Below are 23,328 nucleotides of genomic sequence, written 5' to 3' on the forward strand. Positions count from 1 at the left end.
GAAGATGGCGGCCTTTTCAAAGGTCAACAAAACTTTGAGGTTTTAGACTTAAACTGGTAGTATGTGTGTGACATTTTGTAAAGTTTAGTCAAACAAAACGTATTTTTTCTATATTGTGTATAAATGTAAAAATTGCAAAATGGTCGCCATTCTGTACTGTAGTTCTTGTGGCTATCCCATAGTATTTTTTTTAAGTATTTTAGTTCCATTTGATTTTTAACTTTTTTTGTGAGAGATTTTTGCTTGTTTCCTTCTTCTTTACTTTAAGATTATATATATATATCGGGGGTGGTTTTTGAATTTGTGGCGGGGGGAGAATTGCAAAAAGACAATCTGGTCCTTGCAGTCCAGAACTGCTGCAGGACATACAACAAAAACATGGATGTTTTAAGAGGTCACATGACCTACAAATACATTCTGACTGAGAGGCCAGCGATTTTTGTCCCCCTGGCGATCGCCGTCTTGGCAGCATACGTTAACAGCCGGCCCTGTTCTCTCCCAAAACGGACAGATAGGCCAAATCAAATCGCCTGACAGTTATTGGAACACTCCCAGGTTGTTAGAGAGCTGAAGGTTTGACACCTGCCAATCATAAAAAACCATGAACACAATCATTTCTGAAGCAAAAAAAAGCAGGTTCATAAATTGTAGTAAAAAAAAAAAACTACAATAAACCTGCAATTATGTTTATTTTTTTCAAGGTTGAACTATTTTGCATTAAATTTGATGGGAGATTATCTTAGATAAATATTTACTGGAGTATAAGTCTGGAGTAAATGTCTCTGATTTAGAGCAGTTTCAATTTGTATATGTTTGGAAATAAATTAAATTTTATTAATTGTTCATGGTCATTTTGCCTGATAAGTGGTTAAATTACAGTAAGCCAAAACAAAAAATGCAATATACTTACACTCACGGGTCACACATTCACACACACTCCACTGCCTAAAACTGGCACCGACCTAAAGTCAGGAACAATATGGGGTCCCATTGACTGTATGTGAGAACTGGACTGAGTGACCCCTCCCCCCTCGTCTTCCAAACAGGATGTACCCACTAGTCCCAAAAAGCTGAAATCTCAGACTTCTATTGAGAAATAAACCGCTATTATATCTGTCAGAATAATCATTCTTGCACTGCTACCTCTTTTTAGCTTTCTTGCTAATGCTAATTTTATTTTTTATAATTTTCTTTGACAGTGCAAGCCTATGATGTATATTCCCATGATGACATGCTAGCTTGTTGCGTACGCAAAGTTGGCCGCCATATTGGAATGGTACATATGTCTGTTTACTGCTGTGGTACAATTGTATAAGCAGATCTGGAAAAACTAGAATGTGTCTTTTCACTAGTAAATTATTGCTGTCAACTTCTAGAAAGATCTGAGTGAGTTTACTGTCAATAGTGAACGTTTAGGCTGACCTTGTAGTCTATTCAAAGTCAATGGCAGCCTTAGACTTCACACTATTTCCACGTTTTCTGACAGGACCACCCATCTTTTTTGTTTTATGAAGTATTACCGTGGTATTAGTACTGGTATGTGTGTTAGACCTCAAATCAGACCAGGAGCGAAGAGTCCGACGCTGAATCCCCATCCCGCGGGCGGACCAGAAAATGTGTCGTATGAAAGACCGCCTGGTCGCTGTCGCGCCGGGTGGGATCCACTTGTAGAACTGGAGCCACCAGTGCAGCATTGTATTGCAACCGGTTCTGGTCGGATAAAATGTCCCGTCCACTGTGTGTTTTAAAGCGTGAACATCATTTTTTAGCCTTTAAAGTCGAATACTAGTTACTTCTTGGATACGAGGCTTCAGTTATACGAGGCTTCGGTTATGTATTCTAGGTCAGAGGGGTCCATCTCTAGGCCTGGATTGCTGCTGTCCTGCTTGGTTTCCCGCCCAACCCCCTGCTGAATGTCTGAATCAGGGGAATCACTAAGAAACCCCAATGACAGAGAAGAATTTGGGCGCCTGCAGACATCCTTCTAGATAAATAGATGACAATGTTTGTGTTCTAAATGAGATTTTTCACGAATCCATTTCCATTCTACCGGCGCCGTCACTGCTTATCCGTGCTGTTAAGATGCCTGATTTAACCACAACATTTGCCTGACTGTGCACCAACAGCAATTTGAAAGCCCCCAGAACAAGCAGCACTTCAGAGATTTGTGCTGCAGGGCTCCAGTCTCCTTTTGCAAGATTTTTTTTTTTTTGAAGTGAAGTTGTGTGAAGTGCTGCGAATTCCTAACAGATTATCCAAACTGGGAGCACCCCGGCTGCTTTCGACTGCGGGGAGCAGGCTTAGTGGTCTAAAGCGCCTCACACAACCCTACTTTTGAGATGAAAATCATTTCTTTATGGTGCATTTCTGAATTTTCTTATATGAGTCAAACACCATCCTATTTGTGTTGAGATTTCTTTTTTTAACTCGTTTTGATCAAAAATCCTGGAGGACAAATTTCTCTAAAACCTCATAAATGTTCTAGTCCTGATGAATTTCTAATTATTTTATATGTTTGCAGCTTGTTTCCGAGTCAACAAAGAACTAAAAGCATAAAGCGAGTCCTTCTAACCCTTCTGTGCAAAACAAATGATCAATAATGGCAGTGAAGTGATCTCCAAAGGCAGGGAGTCACACTTGAATCCTCTGTGCATCATGGCAACAACCGAGCGGTTTATTTATTTACAGAATTTGAGGATAAGAGTCACACAGCCCAAGTTAGATCCTCTGCTTTGCATTTCTTTGAGAAACTGCTTCAAACTCTGGCAATTTGTGTAGAATGAAACACAGAACTAAAGCAAACAGCAGCCTGAGAGTGCAGAGACAGTGTGAAGACAATGACTAATGAGATTATTTATTGCCTCAGAAGTTACATTTTCATCGCTCCCCTCCTTCCCTTTTCAAGTGGAATTGGTCACACGCTCGGTTGAGATGACTGTTTCCACATTTAGCTGGGTTTGACTTGGCCTCTGGATGTTGTCTTGGAAACTAATGATGGCCTGTCTGCCCACAGGAACCATGGTGGTGCAAGTGGAAGCCACAGATGCAGATGACCCGACGTACGGCAACAGCGCCCGGGTGGTCTACAGCATCGTCCACGGACAGCCGTACTTCTCAGTGGAGCCCAAAACCGGTAGGTCTGATGCTCGCTTGATTTAGAACCAGACGGCGTGAAGATGACTTTTTCTGGAATTGTCCCTTCACATGCCAAAGATTACTTTAAAATATGTATTTAAATGTTTAATCTAGTACTTTCCTAGATTCTTTATAATACCAAAAACAAATTGATAATGAAAATGTTTTATCTGCTCTTGTAGACCTTAGAGGGTCCTCATTTTGCCTGAAGATGTGCTGAAGGCTTACATCAAAGCTCAGCAGGGGCTTTAGGCTTTGAAATAATCAAAAACAAAAGTTAAATGGACCCGGACAGGGCAGCAGAATCTCACTCCGAACTCGTCACATATTGATGTTTTGTTAAGAACCTCTCCGCGTCAAACATTCACACTTCGGTGTCCTCATCTCTTCGTTTTCTGACGTCCTGGCTGTTTCCATTGAATCTCGGATCCCCAACATCCAGGCCGGAACTGGTCCAATACCAGGACACGGAGCACACTGGTATCCTAGCTCGGTACCGGTTTGTCTCTGATACCACATCCTGTACCGGGTTTGGGTACTGGTCCCAATAACCAGTCCGTGCCCCAAGGGTTGCAGACTCTTGGTTTTACGAACAACCAGCACGTAAAAAAGTTGGGGACACCCAAAACATCAAAAAGTGACGAGGAGGGGTCCTTAACATAACTACTTTATGTGACAACTCGGGGATGAGAATGTGTTGACAGGAGGTTGACCTGCAGGTTTCTGGGTTGCTAGTGGAGGGCTGTAGAGAGGTGTGACCTCATATCAGGGGGAGGGCCTCTTTCAGTTACCTTGAGGCTCATATGTCCACCTGAAGGATGTCATAAAAATGGAACTTACCATTGTCATGTATATCAAAAGTGGATCTTGAAATATTCATGAGCCCTGGGACGGGCTTGCGACCCGTCCTGGGTGTACCCCGCCTTCACCTAATAGTAGCTTGGTTAGGATGTGGCAGCCTTGTGACCCCAAAAGTGGTACAATGGATTAAAAAGGATGGATGATGGATGGATGGATGATGATGATGATGATGATGATGGAGGGATGGAGGGATGGATGGATGGATGGATGGATGGATGATGATTATGATGATGATTATGATGATGATGATGGATGGATGGATGGATGGATGGATGGATGGATGGATGGATGATGATTATGATGATGATGATGATGGTTGGACGTTGATGGATGGATGGATTGATGGATGAAGAGATGGATGGATGATGATGGATGGATGTTGATGGATGGATGGTTGAATGGATGGAGAGATGGATGGAAAAAGGATGGATGTTGATGGATGGATGGATGATGATTATGATGATGATGATGATGATGGTTGGACGTTGATGGATGGATGGATGGATTGATGGATGGAGGGATGGATGATGATGGATGGATGTTGATGGATGGATGGTTGAATGGATGGAGAGATGGATGGAAAAAGGATGGATGTTGATGGGTGGATGGATGATGATTATGATGATGATGATGATGATGGTTGGACGTTGATGGATGGATGGATGGATTGATGGATGGAGGGATGGATGATGATGGATGGATGTTGATGGATGGATGGTTGAATGGATGGAGAGATGGATGGAAAAAGGATGGATGTTGATGGGTGGATGGAGAGATGGATGGATGGATGTTGATGGATGGATGGATGTTGATGGATGGATAGAAGGAGAGATGGATGGATGGAGAGATGGAGAAATGGATGGAAAAAGGATGGATGTTGATGGATGGATGGATGGATGGATGGATGGAAAAAGGATGGATGTTGATGGATGGGTGGATGGGGATGGATGAATGGATGGATGGATGGATGGATGGATGGAAAAAGGATGGATGTTGATGGATGGATGTTGATGGATCGATGGATAGATGGATGGAAGTATTTGTAAGGCTAATGCACTCATGATGTTGGGTGATTTTGTTGTACGGTACTCTTACGCCTCACCTTAGTCCAGAGGTGGGCAAACTTTTTGACTCGAGGGCCACAAAGAATATTTAAAAATAAAAATGTAAAAAGAACGACAGACCAAGAGCAGACGTGTGGAGTGTAAGAGAAAGAAAAAACATGGAAGTTAGACAAATACAAGCCTTAACTTGGACAGAAAATGTAAATTTTAAAACAGAACAATTTGTAGTTTTTGTTTTGTTTTCTTATCATAGAGCCAATTGCACCATTGGGTTGATGATGCTGCGTTCAGATCAGAAAAATGTCTATGTGACTCCCAAAATACATGAAGGGTTCTAGTCTTTAGGAAGGTTCTACTGAATGAACGTGCTCCTGATGTGAGTGCGCTGTAGATCCTTCCACAAACCATGCTCTGATTATCTTATGTCTTCAATTCTAACAATCAGGATGCATTCAAGGGGGCGCTCAGGGAGCGCATACTCATCAGTTGAACATCACTAACTGGGTTTTAGGGGTTGAAAAAGAGAAAAATCTGCAGAACATGCCTGTGTCTCATCTGCTTAACTCTTACTTACCCTTGTGTGGAAGACATATGTCTGCTGTGACCCGTTGCTGCGTCATGTCTGTAACATGAACGGTTTCGTTCTATGAAGATACCAATCAGTCTTTTGTTCAGTGGTAAGTTGACTGATGGTTGATTTATGTCCATAGTGACACACAAGTCCTCCAACATACATCAAATCCGCCTCCACTACTCCCCTACAGAATCCATCCTAACTTTATTGTACGTTTTTTGCTTTTAAAGTGCTGTTATTTAATAAATCTTAAAAGGAAAAGGACAAGGATTGTTACAGTCATGTCCTTGACAATGATGGTAGTGAGCCTTCCTCCGTTATTACTGTCACATCAAGATCTTGTATAAAAGTCGCCATGGACACTGCAGGATTTTTTTTTTTTTTTTTCTCTCCCAAGTGATTTATTTTGCTGCCTCATTCTGATATTTCACATGTTAGGAAGCACAACTAAAACCATGTCAAGATGCTACGGAAAACATGCTTGAAAATAGTGCTGGGCTATGTGGAAAAATCATGATATAGATTATTTTATATCATAATAACGATATATATCGCGATATTTCACAATAAAGTTATTCTCAGAAAAAAAAAATGCCATTACTTGCTTTTGTCAAACTTTATTTTTTAAGGTAACACTAACTGAATATTTAAAAATGAAGTGCACAAAAGTTTCCAGTTTATTTGTTGGAAAAGACATTTTTTTACAATTTTCTGCAGTAAAAATAAACAAAAACGATAGAAGAAAAATGGCATGATAGACACTTTTCTATCGCCTACATGATATGTATCTATGTATCGCCCAGCACTACTTGAAAACATAAACATAGCAGAATTTGTTGAATCACCCCATGATAATTTTTTTTATTAAAAAAAAAAAAAATCTTCCCAGTTGCGTTTTAATTATGATTATGAAGTTTTTAACCAAAATCCCACAAACTAAATGTCTCAAAAAACATTTTTTTATGTTGATCTGAAGCCTTCCAAAAACTCCTCTGAAGGGGCGGGGCTTTTGGAGCTGAGGGGGCGTGGCTTTTCGAAATCAAGTTCTTGAAATATTTGTTTCCAGACTTTTACTCTATGAGAACATATTTGGATTGAGCTTTACATTAAATCTGTATGACTTTAAAGGAGCCCGGTTGCCAAATACATAAAAGGTCTTGATCTTTTTTTGATCGCCAATGAGAGTTTTTCTACCAAGTCCTGCACAGAGAACAAATACTGATAAAAAAGGCAAATTAAAGCTATTTTTGAATCCATATTTAGTGATATACCTCTCAATGTTCTAAAAATACCACCATTAAAAATACATATACCTAGACTTATCTCTTTGTAAAGAGCGGTTTAATTATTTTCTCCTCGTTAAGTATCCTCACTAGAGGTTGATCAAGCTTGTACTGACATTGAACTGATTGAATAACACAATAACAAACCCACATAGTCAGTGCGTGAGCTGTCCTTTAGTTTGTTGAGGAACTTGGAAACTCGACCGTGGTGATAATCTTTTTGAGGCCTCTCAAAGCGAGTAATCATAACCCATTAAAGCTTTCCAAATATCAACCTTGGGGATTCAAAGAATCCACTTCGCTTAATGAAACTCCTCAACTGCGGCTGTGAAAGTGTGAGTGGCGGTCATTGAGCTGAGAGTCTAAAAAACATGATATGAGAATAATGGGGGCTTTATGGAGCAGACATGCTGTTGGAACATCACTTATGTAAATGTCTGCTCTCACTCTAATTGATATTGATCTAATGAAATCTCATTCAAGAGTCGTCAATGGGCGTGAGTGTGAGTTAGAGAGCATTTAGCAGCCAGAGGCGAGTGGTCACATTTTTATCTCGTCCTTTAACATTTTTTCGATATTTTGGCCGGCCAGTGGAAGCATGCGTGTGCGCCCAAGAGGGGTGTGGAGATTCCCAAGAGAAAATGAGATGAAGGCTCCGTTTATGGATGGGTTTAATTCAGAAGTCTGTCAAATGTCTGACGATCACACAAGAAGAGATTTGTTACTAAAAAGGAAATAAATACATGTCTCAACAAAGTTCCTGATGGTTTGAAGATTCAATACACCAGGGGTGTAAAAGTCAATGACACAAGGGGCTAAAATCCAAAACACACCTCAGGTCGCGGGCCGAACATTAATTGAACACTCTTAAACGACACTTTTTTAAAACGTTAAAATCGTAACTTTTTAACATAATTATGAACTAGATATAGAACATTACCTGTGATAACGCTGTAAGATGAATTTGGCCACTGAAGATGCTGAAATCGATAGCTGAAACAACTGAAGCCAATAGTTGAAAACGCTGAAGCTGATAGCTGGCTAAAATAATAGCTAAATGCCAAAAAAAACCAAAAAACTTAAGTTAGCCAAAACAGCTAGGTGAAAAAAATTTACTTCAAAATAGTCTAAAAAAACGGAAAAAGACTAAATTAGCCAAAATAGCTAGCATGTAAATATTAGCCTAACTCCAAAACAGACTAAAAAACGTTTTAAAAAAAAAGCCTTAATTAGCCCAAACAGCTAGCATGTGGCTGAGATATTAGCTAAACCCAAAAATATCCCAAAAAACTTTAAAAAACCCCAACTTAGCCAAAACAGCTAGCGTGTAAATATTAGCCTAAATCCAGAATAGCCTAAAATTGTTTTAAACAAGCCTAAATAAGCCAAAACAGCTAGCATGTAGCTGAAATGTTAGCTAAACCCCAAAATACCCTAAAAAATCTTATTAAATGCCAAAAGAGTAAACAAAAAGCTAGCAGAATGCTAATTCTTAAAAATTTAAAACCTTAACTTTTTAACATAATTGTGAATAATAAAAAGATAGAAATATTATTCCAGAACAAATCAGCTTAAACCTTCAATAACTTTCAATATTTTACTTTCCATAAAAATATATTTTGTCAAAATTATAGAAGTTAGAAATGAGTGCAAGATAACATCGGACCATTAATAACCATAAAATAAAATGATCTGGAGGGCCGGATCCGGCCCCCGGGCCTTGACTTTGACACATGAACAATACACCATTGACTGTATATGAGAACTGGAGTGAGGGAGTGTGATGTCACCCATAGAAAATGGTTTACTTCCGGCTACAACTAAATGAAATCCATTTAGTCGCCATTTTTTGTGCAGGAACATCAGTAAGCAGAGATTGGTTCAAGGATTTTGGCTTCTTGGAGCCAGCGGATACTTCCTGTTTGCAACGCCAAGGGGGAGGAGTCACTTATTCCAGTTCTCTTTTCCCAGGAGTGTCCAAATCCAGACCTGGAAACCCTGCCTTATCTCCTACTGATTACCTGATCAGGTGTGTTAAGGAGCTTCAGCGGCCGGTTTGTTGGAAAACATGGCCTGGATTTGGCCACCCCTGACTTATACAGTCAGTTGTTTGCACCGGGTGGTTACTAAGGTTACCACTGTCCACAAGAAAAAACATTTTTCATGTCTTCAAGAGCAAAATCTCACCTGCAGCCGCCGCTCAGTTCTCACACCGGTATCAGTTCCCATATCCGAGAGATCCGATCACCTTCTGGATGAATGGAAGACAGCCAAGTACAATCAGTTGTGGTCAAACAGAGATGGGCAGCAGAACGCTTGGTGTTGGCAGAGTCCCAACAGCAGGATCTGGCTGCACATTCTGATGTGTGTGTGAGAGTGTGCACAGACAAGTTAATAAACCTGCCTGTGTCCTACAGAAGGAGATCCAGTCTGGGACTTGACTGTGTTCTGCTGGATGCTCAGCAAAAACTAGAAAACATTTTTGTAAAAAATGACGTTTTTTTTGTTATACAGTCATCCCTCGTTTATTGTGGGAGTTACGTTCTAAAAGTAGTCATCTATACTTAAAGCTGTTATAGACATGAACATTTTAACACTTTTTTTGTTGCTTAAACTCTCCAAATTCTTTGTGGAAAATTAAGTCCAGGATTATAGAATGAAGAAGATCAGATCGTGTTGAAGATGTATTAAACATGGATCATCCCCACCAACTTTTCCCAAATCGTCATGGAGGAAAACAAATACTGAAAGATTTATTTATTTTGAAGAGCTGAATAAAAGCGTCGGTGCACGTCTCCATGTCCAGGTTCAGAACTCCCAGAGAGGAGCAGCTGCTGGTCAGAGGAAGAGAGTATGGCAACCCAAAAGGGTCAAAAATCACCAGAAAACATAGCAGTGCCTCACCTGCACATGTACTATGGATAATACGGATTATTTGGAATATTTAAATGTTCCCACAGTTAGTTTTAGCACTACAATTAATATTAAAAAAAAAAAAATTAAAGTTGAATTTGAACTTTTTCATTTAAGATTTAATTTGGACATGGGGAGGGGGGGGTGCATATTTATCATTCTTTTCTTTCCGTTTTGATCTCCAGACATATAAATGTAATCAGAAAATACATGTTTGTACATTTTTGTTTATGTTTAAAGTTCAAGGATGAGTGAGTGTATATTTATGCTTTGAAGTACGTTTAAATATGTTTTAAAGGTTCTTTAAAAAAATATAATTTTAGGCTTTTATCTTCCTGTTTTTCAAAAAACGATCCAAACTGTGAGTTTTGTGATCCGTTATACCTCTACGTTATTGTAAAGGTCCAAAATAATTTTGTTGTTGGCATTCGCAGAAGCAAAATTGAGTTTTTATTCATTTATTGTCCTCAATGTCTGTAGATTTCTGTGTTCATCTGACCATCATTGAACTTATCTTTAGTCTGACTCCAATCATCTTTTGATCTCTCTTCAAAGCGTTCCCAGTGGTCCTTTAATTATTATTTTCACAGTTTTAGCCAAAATCAATTACCTTGTGTTGTTTTTTAGGTCATAGTTTCTGCAGAGCGGCATGAGTTCTTTAGAAATTTGCCTCTGAGCTGCAGAGGAACCCCAACCCTTCCCCGTTGCAGAGCAGGAAGCAACACGTTTTCTGTCACAAATACATTTATTTCTTCATCTGTTCCAACTATTTAAGTAAAAATATACTCAGAAATGCTATTTGAATCTTAATTTTCCCCATTTGTTCTCCATCATCAAGAACTTGTTAAAAACACCATTTTTGACAGAGTGGGACTTTAAAATCAGTGTTTCAGCTCTGTGTAGTTTGACCTGCTTTGGCTCCAAACTTTCCCAACATGTGAGACAAACGAAGCCGACAGTCGGAACACGCCGAACCAAAGACTTAATGCAATGTTCTCCTATGAATCAAAAGGCTCCATTTTCAGCAGGAATCTCTGTCAAATATATGAGGAAAAAAAATCTGAAGATATAAATAATTAACCCTTAATGTAGTTGTCATGGATACTAATTGTGACATTTTTTGAAACCAGACTTCTATGTATCTTTTAGTAGAGAAATGATTGCAGTGATTATAGCCGACATAATTGGAGTCTATTGTCCTTTTTCGATCGTCGACATATTTTACTGAATTCCAGAGAAATCTGAGAGCGAAATCAGATTTGTAACTTGCTGTTCGACTGTTTGTTATACTCAGGAGCTGCACAGGAACTGCACGTTAGCAATGGAAGAACATTAGAAACAAACGTGCAAGTTAAATCCATACATCTTTAAAAACAATGTGAATATTTCAAAAAAATAAAAAATGTATGTTCTGGAGCATGCTGCACAGCAGGGTTCTTTATAGTGAGGAATGAAGAGTATTATACACTTATAAGCTCAAAAAGTTTTTTTTTTTTTTTTAATGGTATGGCCCCTTTAGCAACGTTTAACATATTCAAAGACTGAATTTACACACTTTATTTGTACCTTTAGACAAATTCATTCAGAAACAAAAAAGTAAGTTTTATTTTCATTTGAATATGAAAAAGACCAATTCTTGAGAAAGGAAGCTGACCTCTTTTCATTCAAGACGTTTGCTGCCAGTTAACGGATTAATTATCTTTATCTTCAAAGCAAATCCACTTAGATTCTCAGTAACACTGTAAGCTCGTCACTTTTTTTAGTTTTTAGTGAGAGTCTTTAATTTAGTCTGAGTTAGGATTTATCAGACGAGTAAATGTTTCTGTGGAGATGCACAGACTGATGGACGAGGTGAGACGGGGATCTCTGAGGATGATGATGTTTGCAGATGACACTGTGATCTATAGTGAGTAGGGGTGTGCCAAAATATCGATATTGCGATATATCGCGATATTTAGTCCTGCGATCGATTCTCGATGGGTTCTCACCAAGTATCGATATTATATTTTCATTTAAAGAGGCTGTAGCGCTGAGCGTCTGAGTCGCGCGCCGGAACTATGGGCGCACGCTGCGTCGGACTTTTAATAGCGATGCACGCGTTCATTCAGGAGAAGCACCGGTGAGATTCAGGCTCTGTAGCGCGTGTGTGAAGCATGTCTACCTGTCAGCATTTATCATCCATCTGTAGGAGATCCAGCCGGTAAGAAGTGACTTTGTCTGAGCGCTAGAATGTCAGCGATCACTTACTTCCTGTTTGCTGTGGGAACTGAGCGCGTGCTACGCAGTTGTCTGTGTATGCTTCAAGGAGCGTCGGAATTTTCGCTTTCATGCACTTCAATGTTTAACCTGCTGCTGTACGGTGTAACTTTGATAAATTTATAATGTGACGTTTTCAAACAATGTAATTACTTGTTGCTAATGTTAATTTTAAAGTAATTCTTAAATAAAAAAGCAGGATTTGATGTATGAACTTAAATTTAAATGTAATTAAACTAAAGTACATGAATTCACTGTAAAATTAGGGAGAATGCTAATTAATTGAAGCACTTAAAATTATATTTATTGCCATTATTATGTGTGTTTTAAGGTTTTTACCTATTGACTGCTGACTGACCAAATGGAAAAATGATAAAAATTGGAAAAATAATCTCAAGTAACAGTCTGAGTAAATCAGCCTTTATTTTTGGATGCTCAGCCCTTTTCAAGTGAGAGAAAAGTGCACAAAAAATTAGGTCAATTTTGAGAGAGGCTGTAAAACATTATATTCATCATCCTTTGGTGTGACGTTGTTTTGGAGGTAGATAGCTGTCACTACTTGACTTATTTAATATTTGTTCTGTTTACAACAATTCTGCACTAAGTAGTGTCACTGCTGATCATGTTTACTATTGTTAACATTGAATCTGACAGATAATTCCAATTCAGTTGTTGTCAATGTTTGTCAAAGACATAGTTTTACTGATTTCAACAATGTTGCACAAAAGTGTCTATAATTTGTTGCACAAAATAAGAAAAGTTGTTTAGTATGATTGTGTTTAAGGTAAAAAAGATAAATGGGGATATATTTCCCCCCAAAACATGTTCTATATAATGCTAGTTATTAGAGAGGGTTTTTACCAATTATCGCAGTATCGCGATATTATCGATATCGTGAGCCATGTATCGCGTATCGTATCCTATCGTGAGGTACCCAGTGATTCCCAGCCCTAATAGTGAGAGCAGATGCAGCTGGAGGTTTGTTCTGGTGAGGAACTCAAGTTGGATGGTGAGGTCACAGGGAGCAGGGGTGAAGAAGAAGGAGAACTTTAACTTCTTAAGGTCAACAGTCCAAAAGAGACGTGAAGAGGTGTGTCCAAGCAGATCGGAACGAGATTTCAGGTGTGAAGTGTGACTAAAGAGAATGAAAGAAACGATGAAGAAGACTCTGGAGAGAGCAGCCATGTTGATTATGATAATTCAGCAACTTTTAACACTAAAAGAGCCATTTGGTTCAAATTCTTACTAACTAAAACCCAGCGAGAGTCGCAAAATTCCCATTCATAAAAACAGAATACTTATATTTACAATTAAATGTATTTGTCCTTTCAAAATAAAATACATCCTATGTCAAATATGATCCTGATACAGTAGATTTATTTGCAACGATATATTAAGAACTTTTCCTTTGAACAGCAGCTAAGGGTACGATAACCATGAATTTATACTTATTAAACTTATTCTGTCTGACAATTGTAGATCATTTTGATCAATTATCTGACGTGTGGATTTTTTTTTAGGAAAGGTAAAGTGCTCAAAGCTTCATGATTTAGTTTAATATCAGTAATAAGAGTGAATTTGTTACTCATGTTAGATTATACAGTTTAAAAATCTAAACAAAACTTGATTATTATGTATTCAGGTACACTTTTTTAAAGATTTAATGAAAGTTTTTTCTCCAATTCTAAAAATTCTTAGGTTAGACGTAGAATTGGTTGTATAATTTTAACTTCCGATGAGAAGTTCCTCTCCAGGTTTAGAGACTCTGATGCAGAGCTGGAAGTAACAGAAATGAAGATGTTGAAGTTCTCTTTGGGAGGGACCAGGATGGATCGAGAGGAATAAATCCTGGTAGATGTTCTGGAGATAAATGCAGACGGAGGTGATTTGGACACGTTGAGAGGAGGAAAAGTGAGGACAGGGGTAAAAGGATGAGAAGGTACCAGGAAAGAGGAGGTTCATGGATGCAGAGGAGGACATGAGGGTGGATGGAGATGAAGGTGACCCCAAAACGGAGAAACTAAAAGAAAAAGGAGAAATGTTCCTGGTGAAAGTTTCATTATCCGGAGGAAAACAGTTAAGGAATTCTGTGATTCTGAGTCCCGGCTCCACATGCTGATGAATTCTGCAGCTCCTCACCACATTCATAATGCCGACACAGTATGAAGCCTTTTCATTTCGTCTTTTTGTTTTTTTTCTTTGTGAAATGTTGCTCTCTGCAGTGGATAGGCTTATTGGATGTTTACAGTGAACCTCACAGGTCACAGAGGGGTTTGCTTTGTGGAGCGTCCCTCTTATTTCGGTGTCTGCCTGAGTGTGAAAAATAAGCGACATAAATCCCTGCACTGCAGTGGCTTTCACCAGTTGGTGAATTGGAACAGCATTCATAAAATCGCAGCAATGGGTGCACGCCGCGCTCTCGTATCGCAGGAAAAAGCCTCATATTATGGGATGGTCCTCTTTTTTTTATTTATTTATTTTTTTTTTCTCTGTTTACTTGCAAGAGCGCTTTGCATGAGGTAGCCGAGCGGCGGCAGAAGAGTGGCTAATGAGGCGGAGATAAAGATGCAGCGAGGACTGCCGTTGCACTTTCTCAGGATAAAACGCCCCACAAGTCAACAAACTACCTCACATCTCATCTCGCAGTCTTTTTATCCAGTTTCACAGACCTTCAACAGTTTTCTCATTTTAATGCAGATAACTTTATTATACAAGTTGCTAGAGTTAAGTTTTGTGCCTCATTATTTTCAGCTTTAGTGCAAAGATCATTATCTGCTGACGGCAAAATAAAAGTGGAAATTCTGTTCCGTGTGGCAACACCGGAGAACTAGAGGCAGGTGTTTGAACAAGACTGGGAGACAAGGTTTGCACCTTTAAAAAAAAAAGAAAAAAAAGGGAAAATTCTTATCCATACGTAGAAAACGGTATATGGAAAGTTGGAGTAAACTCTGGGGATTTCACTCAAATGACAAGAGTTTCCATGACAGCTAAACTGAGGAATTATTATTTATCCTCAGCTAAATTTCAGCCTTTTTTAAACGTATTTTTTAATTTCAAAAACAGATTCATTTCTTTAAAACATTATGAATGTTTTTGTCACCCATAATTCAAAGTTAAGTTCTCTCGACAACTCAATTTGCATCTTGATCATTTTATTTAGAATTTTTTTTTAGCAATTTACAAAGAAAAATAACAAATCAAGCTTTTTAAATATAATTTTTAATAAGAACATAATCAATTGCAGTTTTAATTGTCATGTTTTTGGTACCATAATTAAAATCAAAAAGCAATTTATAATTCAATATTAAAAATTATTATTTGTTTGTATTTAAAATTCTTTTTAAATTAGCTTGAAATCGATCGCATTTTTATTTGCTATGATGTTTTTGCGTCAAGGTTTTTCAGACCCAAATTTCAATCTTTTAGACTTTTATTTTTGTCCAAGAATTCATGACAATTTAAAAGGCAATTGATTTAGCTTTAATTAAAATTGTATTTTTGAAAGTATAAAATCAAACTCTATTTTTTTTTATTGAACTGTCAGTTGAGAACTGAATAATACTACAAATTATGGGTGACCAAACAAGCTTTCAAATTAAATCTCACTTTTATGGATTTAGAATCTTTTTTAGTTCAAATTTAGACCGTTAGTGGGAATTTTGTTAGCAAAGTGCAGAAAAAACAAAGTTTTGGTGAGACATTTTGTGGAGCTCTGTTTGCTTGATGAAATGATCATAAAATACCTCATTAAATAAAATTAAAAAAAAAAAATGTTTTATACAGTATATGTATTATTTCTAATAATTGCAAAACATCAATATTAAAAATGGCCAAAAAATCACTTAAACCCATATTTAAAGTATTTGTAGAGGGATTAATCACTAAACACTAAATAATAAGCCATATATAAACATACAAGATAGAATAAAACAGAAGTCAAAAATTTGAAATTCATTTGAAAAACTTTCTGCTTTTTCCTGTTTTTTATTGAAACTGTTCATATGAAATTAGATTAAAAACAAAAAATAACGTCATCAAAATAATACCTTTAGGATCCTCAGCATCATTTTTACAACACTAACTTTAAAAGTCCAACACTGGTAAACAGATAAAATGTTTATATCACCCTAACCGTCTTCTATGATTCACGGTTGCTAAATGTATTTATTTTAATTTGGACACATTATTCATATCAAAGTAATTCATTGTTATGAAGAGCTTAAAAGACACAATGTAAAATTATTTTACTCTGGAGTTCCTCACAGGAAGTCTAAAAACAAAGGAAAGTCTTCTCTGTGGTGTTTTAGTTTAGTTGGTGTTTTGCTTAATTTAAAGCAGAAAATCACTTTCAGTAAACTGCATCTCTGGTGACCAATAACAATCAGCGCTCCGCCCTGCATCCCAATGCAGGAGCTGACCGTATCTCATAGCAGCAGCTGTGGACAACAAGCAGGACAAGACCTCATTGACTAATATTCCTCTTCTTAAATGTCAATGGGTTATGTAAAAGTGGAATGAGGCATTGATCAGGATATTGATCCACTTGAGCAGAGTCTTACCCTAAAAAGCCTGGTTTTACAAAGTACCCGGAAGATGATTGTAGCCCGGCTGGTTTATTAAGACTCCCTGAGGTGAACTACACTCTTCAGCAGAGACACAAAGACGTCTATTGAGTGAAAAAAAGTCTTCGTGACTACTGTCCTTACAGGTGGATACGAGCCTTTTAGCACACATACGAAATATCAAGATGATGGACCGCTTGTTTTCTACAGGTTGTAGAGAACACTAAAACAACATCTCAGTAAGAATCAGTGAAGTAGATGAGAAAACGTTATGTTATGCTACGGTCACAAGTACAACCTGTTTTGTACTGGGATCCGGCCCTCCAGATCATTTTATTTTATTTTCATTTATGGTTATTAATGGCCCGATGTTATCTTTTGCTTATTTTTAATGTTAAGTTTTGACATATTTTTATAGAGAGTAAAATATTGAAAGTTTTTTAAGGTTTAAGTTGATTTATTCTGGAATAATATTCCTGCATTTTCATTATTCAAAATTATGTTAAAAAGTTACAGTTTTAAAGTTTTAAAAATTCTCATTCGGCTAGCTTTTAGGACTATTTTTTCATTTACCGTATTTTCCGGACTATAAGTCGCGGTTTTTTTCATAGATTGAATGTCCCTGCGACTTATACTCCAGTGCGACTTATATACGAATTTTTAAAGATGAGATATGGACCGTAAGTCTAGAGTGCCCTCTTATGGTGATCTATGCAATTACTTTATTTACTTTAGTTATTCAGACGTGACACAGAGGACGAAGAATTTAAGGGATTTAGTGATATGGAGTGAGATTGCGTGCAATTAATTACAGTAAAGATACAAAGTTGATGAGTTCTTGAGGCTATAGTTAAATAAAACTGTTATGTTATATAAATGCTACACCTTTTCGTTTTTTTCATGATGCTAATATGTGAATATGTGTTGACACATATTCAGCCTGTTTTCTATTCACTTATGAATGTTATAACTTACCTTCCAGGATGATGTAATATCGTTTTTTTCAACCAGTTTGTAAAATAAATTACTTGAAAAAAATGCGACTTATACTCCAGTGCGACTTATGTATGGTTTTTTCTTCTTCATTATGCATTTTTTGGCCCCTGCGACTTATACTCCGGTGCGACTTATAGTCCGAAAAATACGGTACTAAGATTTGTTTTTGGCTATTTTGGAGTTTAGCTAATATTTTAGTTACATGCTAACTGTTTTGGCTAATTTAGGCTTTTTTATTTTTTAGGATTTTTTGGAGTTTAGATCATATTTCGGCTAACTTTGTTTTTTTTTTGTTTTTTTTTTTAGGCTGTTATGGAGTTTAGCTAATATTTAAGCTACATGCTAGCTGTTTTGGCTAATTTAGGCTTTTTCTTTTGTTTTTTAGGCTGTTATGCAGTTTAGCTATTTTTTCAGCTACATGCTAGCCTTTTTGGCTAGCCTTCATTTTGTGTGTTTGTTTGTTTTTAGGCGAATTTGGCTTTTAGCTGATATTTTAGCTGGATATCAACTTCAGCGTTTTTAGCTATCAGTTTCAGCATCTTCGGCTATCAGCACTAGCATCTTTAGCAGCCAAATTCAGCTCACAGCATTCACACTAGCATTATTGCAGGTAATGCTACATATCTAGTCCATAATTATGTTTAAATGTTACGGTTTTAATGTTTCAAAAACTTAATTTTTAGCATGTTCCATAATGTTTATCCTGTTTGGCCCCTTTGTGGGATTGAGTTTGACACCCCTGATATAAAAGAACACATATTCTTTTAGGTGTTATTCTTCTTCTTCTGGGTAAATGAATCCCCATGTATTTATTTTATGCAACAAACAATTGACACTTTTGTGCAACATTGCTGAAATCAGTAATACTATCTCCTGGACGAGCATTGACACCAATTGAATTTGAACTATCTGTAATATTCAGTCTTAAAATTAGTTAACCTGAACAACAGTGCCGCTAATTAGTGCAAAATTGTTGTAAACAGCAAAACAGAAAATTAAGTCGTGAAACATGCGCCCCCTATCTACCTCCAAAGGAACATCACCAAAGGATGACAGATACAATGTTTTACAGCCTCTTCAAACGGGAATAAAAGATCTTTACTTGAGGAGAACCCATTGAGAATCAATCGTAGGACTAAATTAAAAAAAGCGGACCCCACACACAACGAATACTTATAAAATAACTTCCAAAAGAGAATTTAGGCTTGGCTCTGCTGTGAGGAAACAGTATTTGGGAATCTCTTTAAACCAGGTGGAATATTTGTCATGAACATCACCACAGCTCCCACCCAGACCAACGAGGTCCGCTCCACAACCGTGAGACCACATAACAATAGTATGTTCCATTCGCATGACGTCCCTTGAGGTGGCCGTATGACCACAGTAGTCAGTTCTACTGAACTGTGACTACTTAGCTCACATATTAGCTCTGCTCTTAAGAGGTTAAGATGCAGCCGCTCCTCTCTACAACCCTCTACAGGCTCGGGACGACCCAAAAACCACAGAACCCGTACAGGTCAAAACCCTTAGAGGAGCCTGTAACTAATACTAAAGGAGAAAAGTTTTAGAAAAAAGTTGCAAATATCAATAAAAAATACATTTTCCAACATCAAATGATTCCATCCAGTAGTATTTTGTCTCACACTGACACTGAGATGCTCCTCACTGTTCTGTCTGAGAGGCCATCGATTTACTTCAATTCGTTAACTTAAAGATTATAACGTAAACAGAGGAGATAAGATATAAATTAGCTGTCAGAAAAATATTTGATATCTTGAAGAAAAATCAAATCAGATAATAATAAACACAATCAATTCCACGTCTAAATAAACTCCAGAGGAACTTCAGCAAACCTCAGAACCACCAAAAAGTCCTTTTGCTGTTCGTGAGAAAACCTGCAGAGCGTGTCCAGCTGCTTGTTTAGGGATGCTAAGCATTTGCTGTTTATGATGTAAGAGCAAAGAAAATCTGGTCTGTACGTATTGATGATTTGCTGAGCGTGACGGGTAAATCTTTGAGACAGAGAAGGACACATTTGTTTGTTTCTTTGGATCTGGTTCAGACAGCCGCAGTGTGAAAGTATCCTCACACACATGTGAAAACTATCAGTTCTTTAGAGACACTTTCAGCAAAAAGCTGCACAATCTAATTACACGTAATTAATACTCGCTGCGTTCAGCAATTAATGAAATTGCTGGGTTTTGATGATGCTCCTGGTTTATTAAGTGCAGAATATTTGATTCAAACATTAACAGCTCAGTCCTGTATGGTGAAAATGGATCGTGTCATGGCTGGTGTCACATAACTTCACTTATCACTTAGAACCCATGGATGTTCATGATTCCATCTGCTGAACATACAGTTCTTGCTTCTTGTTATTTGTCATAAGATCAGTCCAGAATGCTTCTGATCAATGCTGCAGTTTCTTATAGGGCTCGGTATCAGTTACAATTTCCAGAAACAATTCGATTCGATTCGATTCACAAGAGCCTGAATCAATTCAGATTTTTTCCGATTCTTTCGATTCTTCAGTTCAATTCAATTTTAAGTTTAAAAATGTATACACATTTCTTTGGAAATACATAAAAAAATCTACTATTTAATTTGAATATATTATATTAATCTGATACAGTTCACATGTTGTAAAATGTATTAGTAAAATACTGAGATTGTTAATATCATACAGTGTTGCATAGATTCTCTAAAGGCGAAGTTAACATTGTAAACATTGTTCTGTTTCTTCTGGAGGACGTTTCAGTTTGGCCACTAGGTGGCGATCGCGCTACAGAAGTACACTTTAATCCAGAAGAAGACGACAGTTTGAGGGAAAAAACGAAGTTTTAGACCACAAATAGTTTTACTTTCAAAAAATATTTCCTTAAAAGAGTTTGAAAAATTACTGCCTGTAAGTAAATAAAAATGTTCATTTAGTCAGTAATGTATTTTTTTGGTCAACCAAACGTTAGCATTAGCAGTCCTATGGGAAAATCTATTGAGCGTTAGCATCAAGCTAGCAGACTTTAGCTTTATGTGCTAAATCTATGGAGAGAAATTAGACTCACTTGGATTTGTGCGTGCATAATTCTTGATTTGTGCGTAAATTAGGATTTGTGCGTGTGTATTCNNAATACGCACGCACAAATCCTAATTTACGCACAAATCAAGAATTATGCACGCACAAATCCAAGTGAGTCTAATTTCTCTCCATATAAATCGATTTATAGCTTTTGTGAATCGATTATTGATCTATCAAGCTTAAATCGATTCAAATCGATTAATTGATTTTTTCAGCCATCCCTAGTTCCTTACAGTGTATTCAGACTGGACACATTTGGTTCGCTTATGCCTCGTTTCGACTGAGCGGTCCAGACCGGATTGGACCGTGCCGGAATGGACTTTTGAGCGTTTCTATTACAAAATGGACCCGTTATCCAATCCAATCCACAAGTTTTGTCTTTTTGACACTGTTTTCCCGACAATCTATATGTCCAAATGTTTTGCCCCGCACTCGTAATTCCTGACCAATCACTGAAGAGATCTTTAGTCACATGGTTTTTATTTACAAGCTTTGTTTCAAAACAGAAATGTCCGGTTAAAAAGCAGTCTGAATGTAGACCTGGACTTGATCTGGACCAAATTAAATGGACTCGGTTCGGATTAACGGAGTTGTCCAGTCTAAATCAATCCTCAGATTGATGTATAATCACATCGTTTTAAGCCAATTTGCATAGTCTTAATTCACAATAGCAACGATGTTGATACACTTGTTTCTATATCAAGATTTACAGAAAAGAGATTGTTTTACGTCATTAAATCTGATTAAACTTTTTTTTTGTTTTATCCAGAAGGATTGAGAAATACCACAAAGCGGAGCTTCTGTCACACAAGCTTGGGGTGCATGTGACTTCCTGTTTAAACTGCTAAGTAATTCACAGCTCAGATCACCCCAGAGCACATCCACACCTCTGTTCAAAGCTGTCCACCTTTAATGGATCAGCAAAGACGAGTAATGAGCGGTAAGCACAGTTTAAATTCCCTTACCTCAGGATTCTGCTGTACTTCTGCTCCCGCTACACACTAATTAAGACATTAGCCTTTTCTTTTTTTTTTTCCTACCACTTGTTGCTTCGGTGCCTGTTCAGTCGCTGCAGTGAAAGTTTGGGGAGACGCACATCAGCTGTGGGTATAAAAAGCAGTCAGGCATGAAATTGATAGTGTAATTAGTCCCAGCTCAAAGGGACAAAACTCTGAGGGCTGATTAGAGTTCAGTAAAGCAGCAAGGTGGACTTTGGCTCTAGAAAATGCAGAACAATTAACAGCAGTGAAATAAACAGCAGGGGGAAAATGGATGTCAGAAGTGGTCCGGTTTTTATTTATTTATTTATATTCCAAATTAATTTTCAGGCTCCCTCCTGCAACATGGAATGCATTTTTTTTTTTTTTTTTTTTAGAATTCCTTAAAATCTTCTTCAATATCTATCTGTTCTCTCATCTTTTAAAGTTATAAATCGTCAAACTTCTGTGTAGAAAAGCAAATCAGCAACTGATTTCCTAAAAAGCAATTTTCTATTATGAATAAATGTTAAATATTTACCAAATCGAATTAATTTGATATCCGAGTATAAGTCGTGTTTTTTAGAGCTTTTCTGGGGGAGTAACTTATACTTGTATGTGATTTTATAAAAAAAATAATAATAATAACAACCACTAGTGGGCACTGTAGGTGTGTTTGTCAATATTTGCTAACTAAAGTAATACAGACGAAGAAGCACCACTCAGTCATACGGTGGAATTCTTTACAAGAAACGCTAACGATGAAGAATTCAATGGATTTAAGGATTTAAAGCAGCTTTCTCCAATCTTTTTGTGGATGTGGACCGGTCAGCCCCTGAGGATTTCAGGAGAATCAACTTTATTAATGTTAATAATAACCCTATAAAATACCACCAGTGGAACATCAAAGTCTAGTAACATCCTCTGCCAATGAATGTGAGTATTATGCTAACAGGCTCAGTGAGTGGGAATACCTGTTACAATAAATCCATATTTTAACTAGGACTTTTGGTACCTATTGTTATTTTTTTTATCTTAAATTCATAGGCTATTCTTTCATCTGTTCTTCTGTTTCTGCTCTAATTTCTTGTGCATTTGCAAAGAAATGTTCCTCATACATCTGTTGATCGCTAACAGTAGTCCACTGCCGTACTACTGTTAGCGATCAAGTGACAGAAATCTAACCGAGAGAATCCTGTCGTCTTCAAAACCAAAAGCTTTTTCAGTCATTTTGCGCTCTTAGCTAAACTTTAGAGCTCAATTGCTAGAAGGTGTAGCTGAGAGAATCTGGTTATTTTTCAAAATAAAAGATTTGTCAAGGTAAGCGATTGTTGAGACTCAAAAAAAAAAAAAAAAATGGGTATAATTAATTATTTCCTCCGCAGTGCCGGTCCGTGGTCTGGTGGTAAAAGTAATAAAAAAAATATTTTGTTTGACTTATTAGCATATTTTTTATGCTATGGTTTTCTGAAAAATGGTCCATATATTGCACTATTAGACTAGATTCCTCCTATGTTCTACGAAGCTAAATATGGTAGTGAACCATACACATTTTCATTCTATTGTTATCTTTTTTTATTTTATTATCATGTGCCTTTCAAAATAAAATGTCACTTCTTGGTCCCGTATTT

General features: G+C 37.2%; 1 protein-coding gene across 3 annotated transcripts in view; it reads left to right on the forward strand.

The window, feature by feature from the left end:
- The window catches only part of cdh7a (cadherin 7a), a 199,427-nt gene that overhangs the window by 97,418 nt on the left and 78,681 nt on the right, over window positions 1–23,328 (forward strand). For all 3 annotated transcript variants that reach the window (XM_024280477.2, XM_024280478.1, XM_024280479.2), the window contains exon 4: window positions 3,014–3,133. In XM_024280477.2, the coding sequence (XP_024136245.1) occupies window positions 3,014–3,133 (120 nt within the window). The remainder of the gene's footprint in view (window positions 1–3,013; window positions 3,134–23,328) is intronic.

Source organism: Oryzias melastigma, linkage group LG20, assembly GCF_002922805.2.
Source record: "Oryzias melastigma strain HK-1 linkage group LG20, ASM292280v2, whole genome shotgun sequence".
NCBI classification, from domain to species: Eukaryota; Metazoa; Chordata; class Actinopteri; order Beloniformes; family Adrianichthyidae; genus Oryzias; species Oryzias melastigma.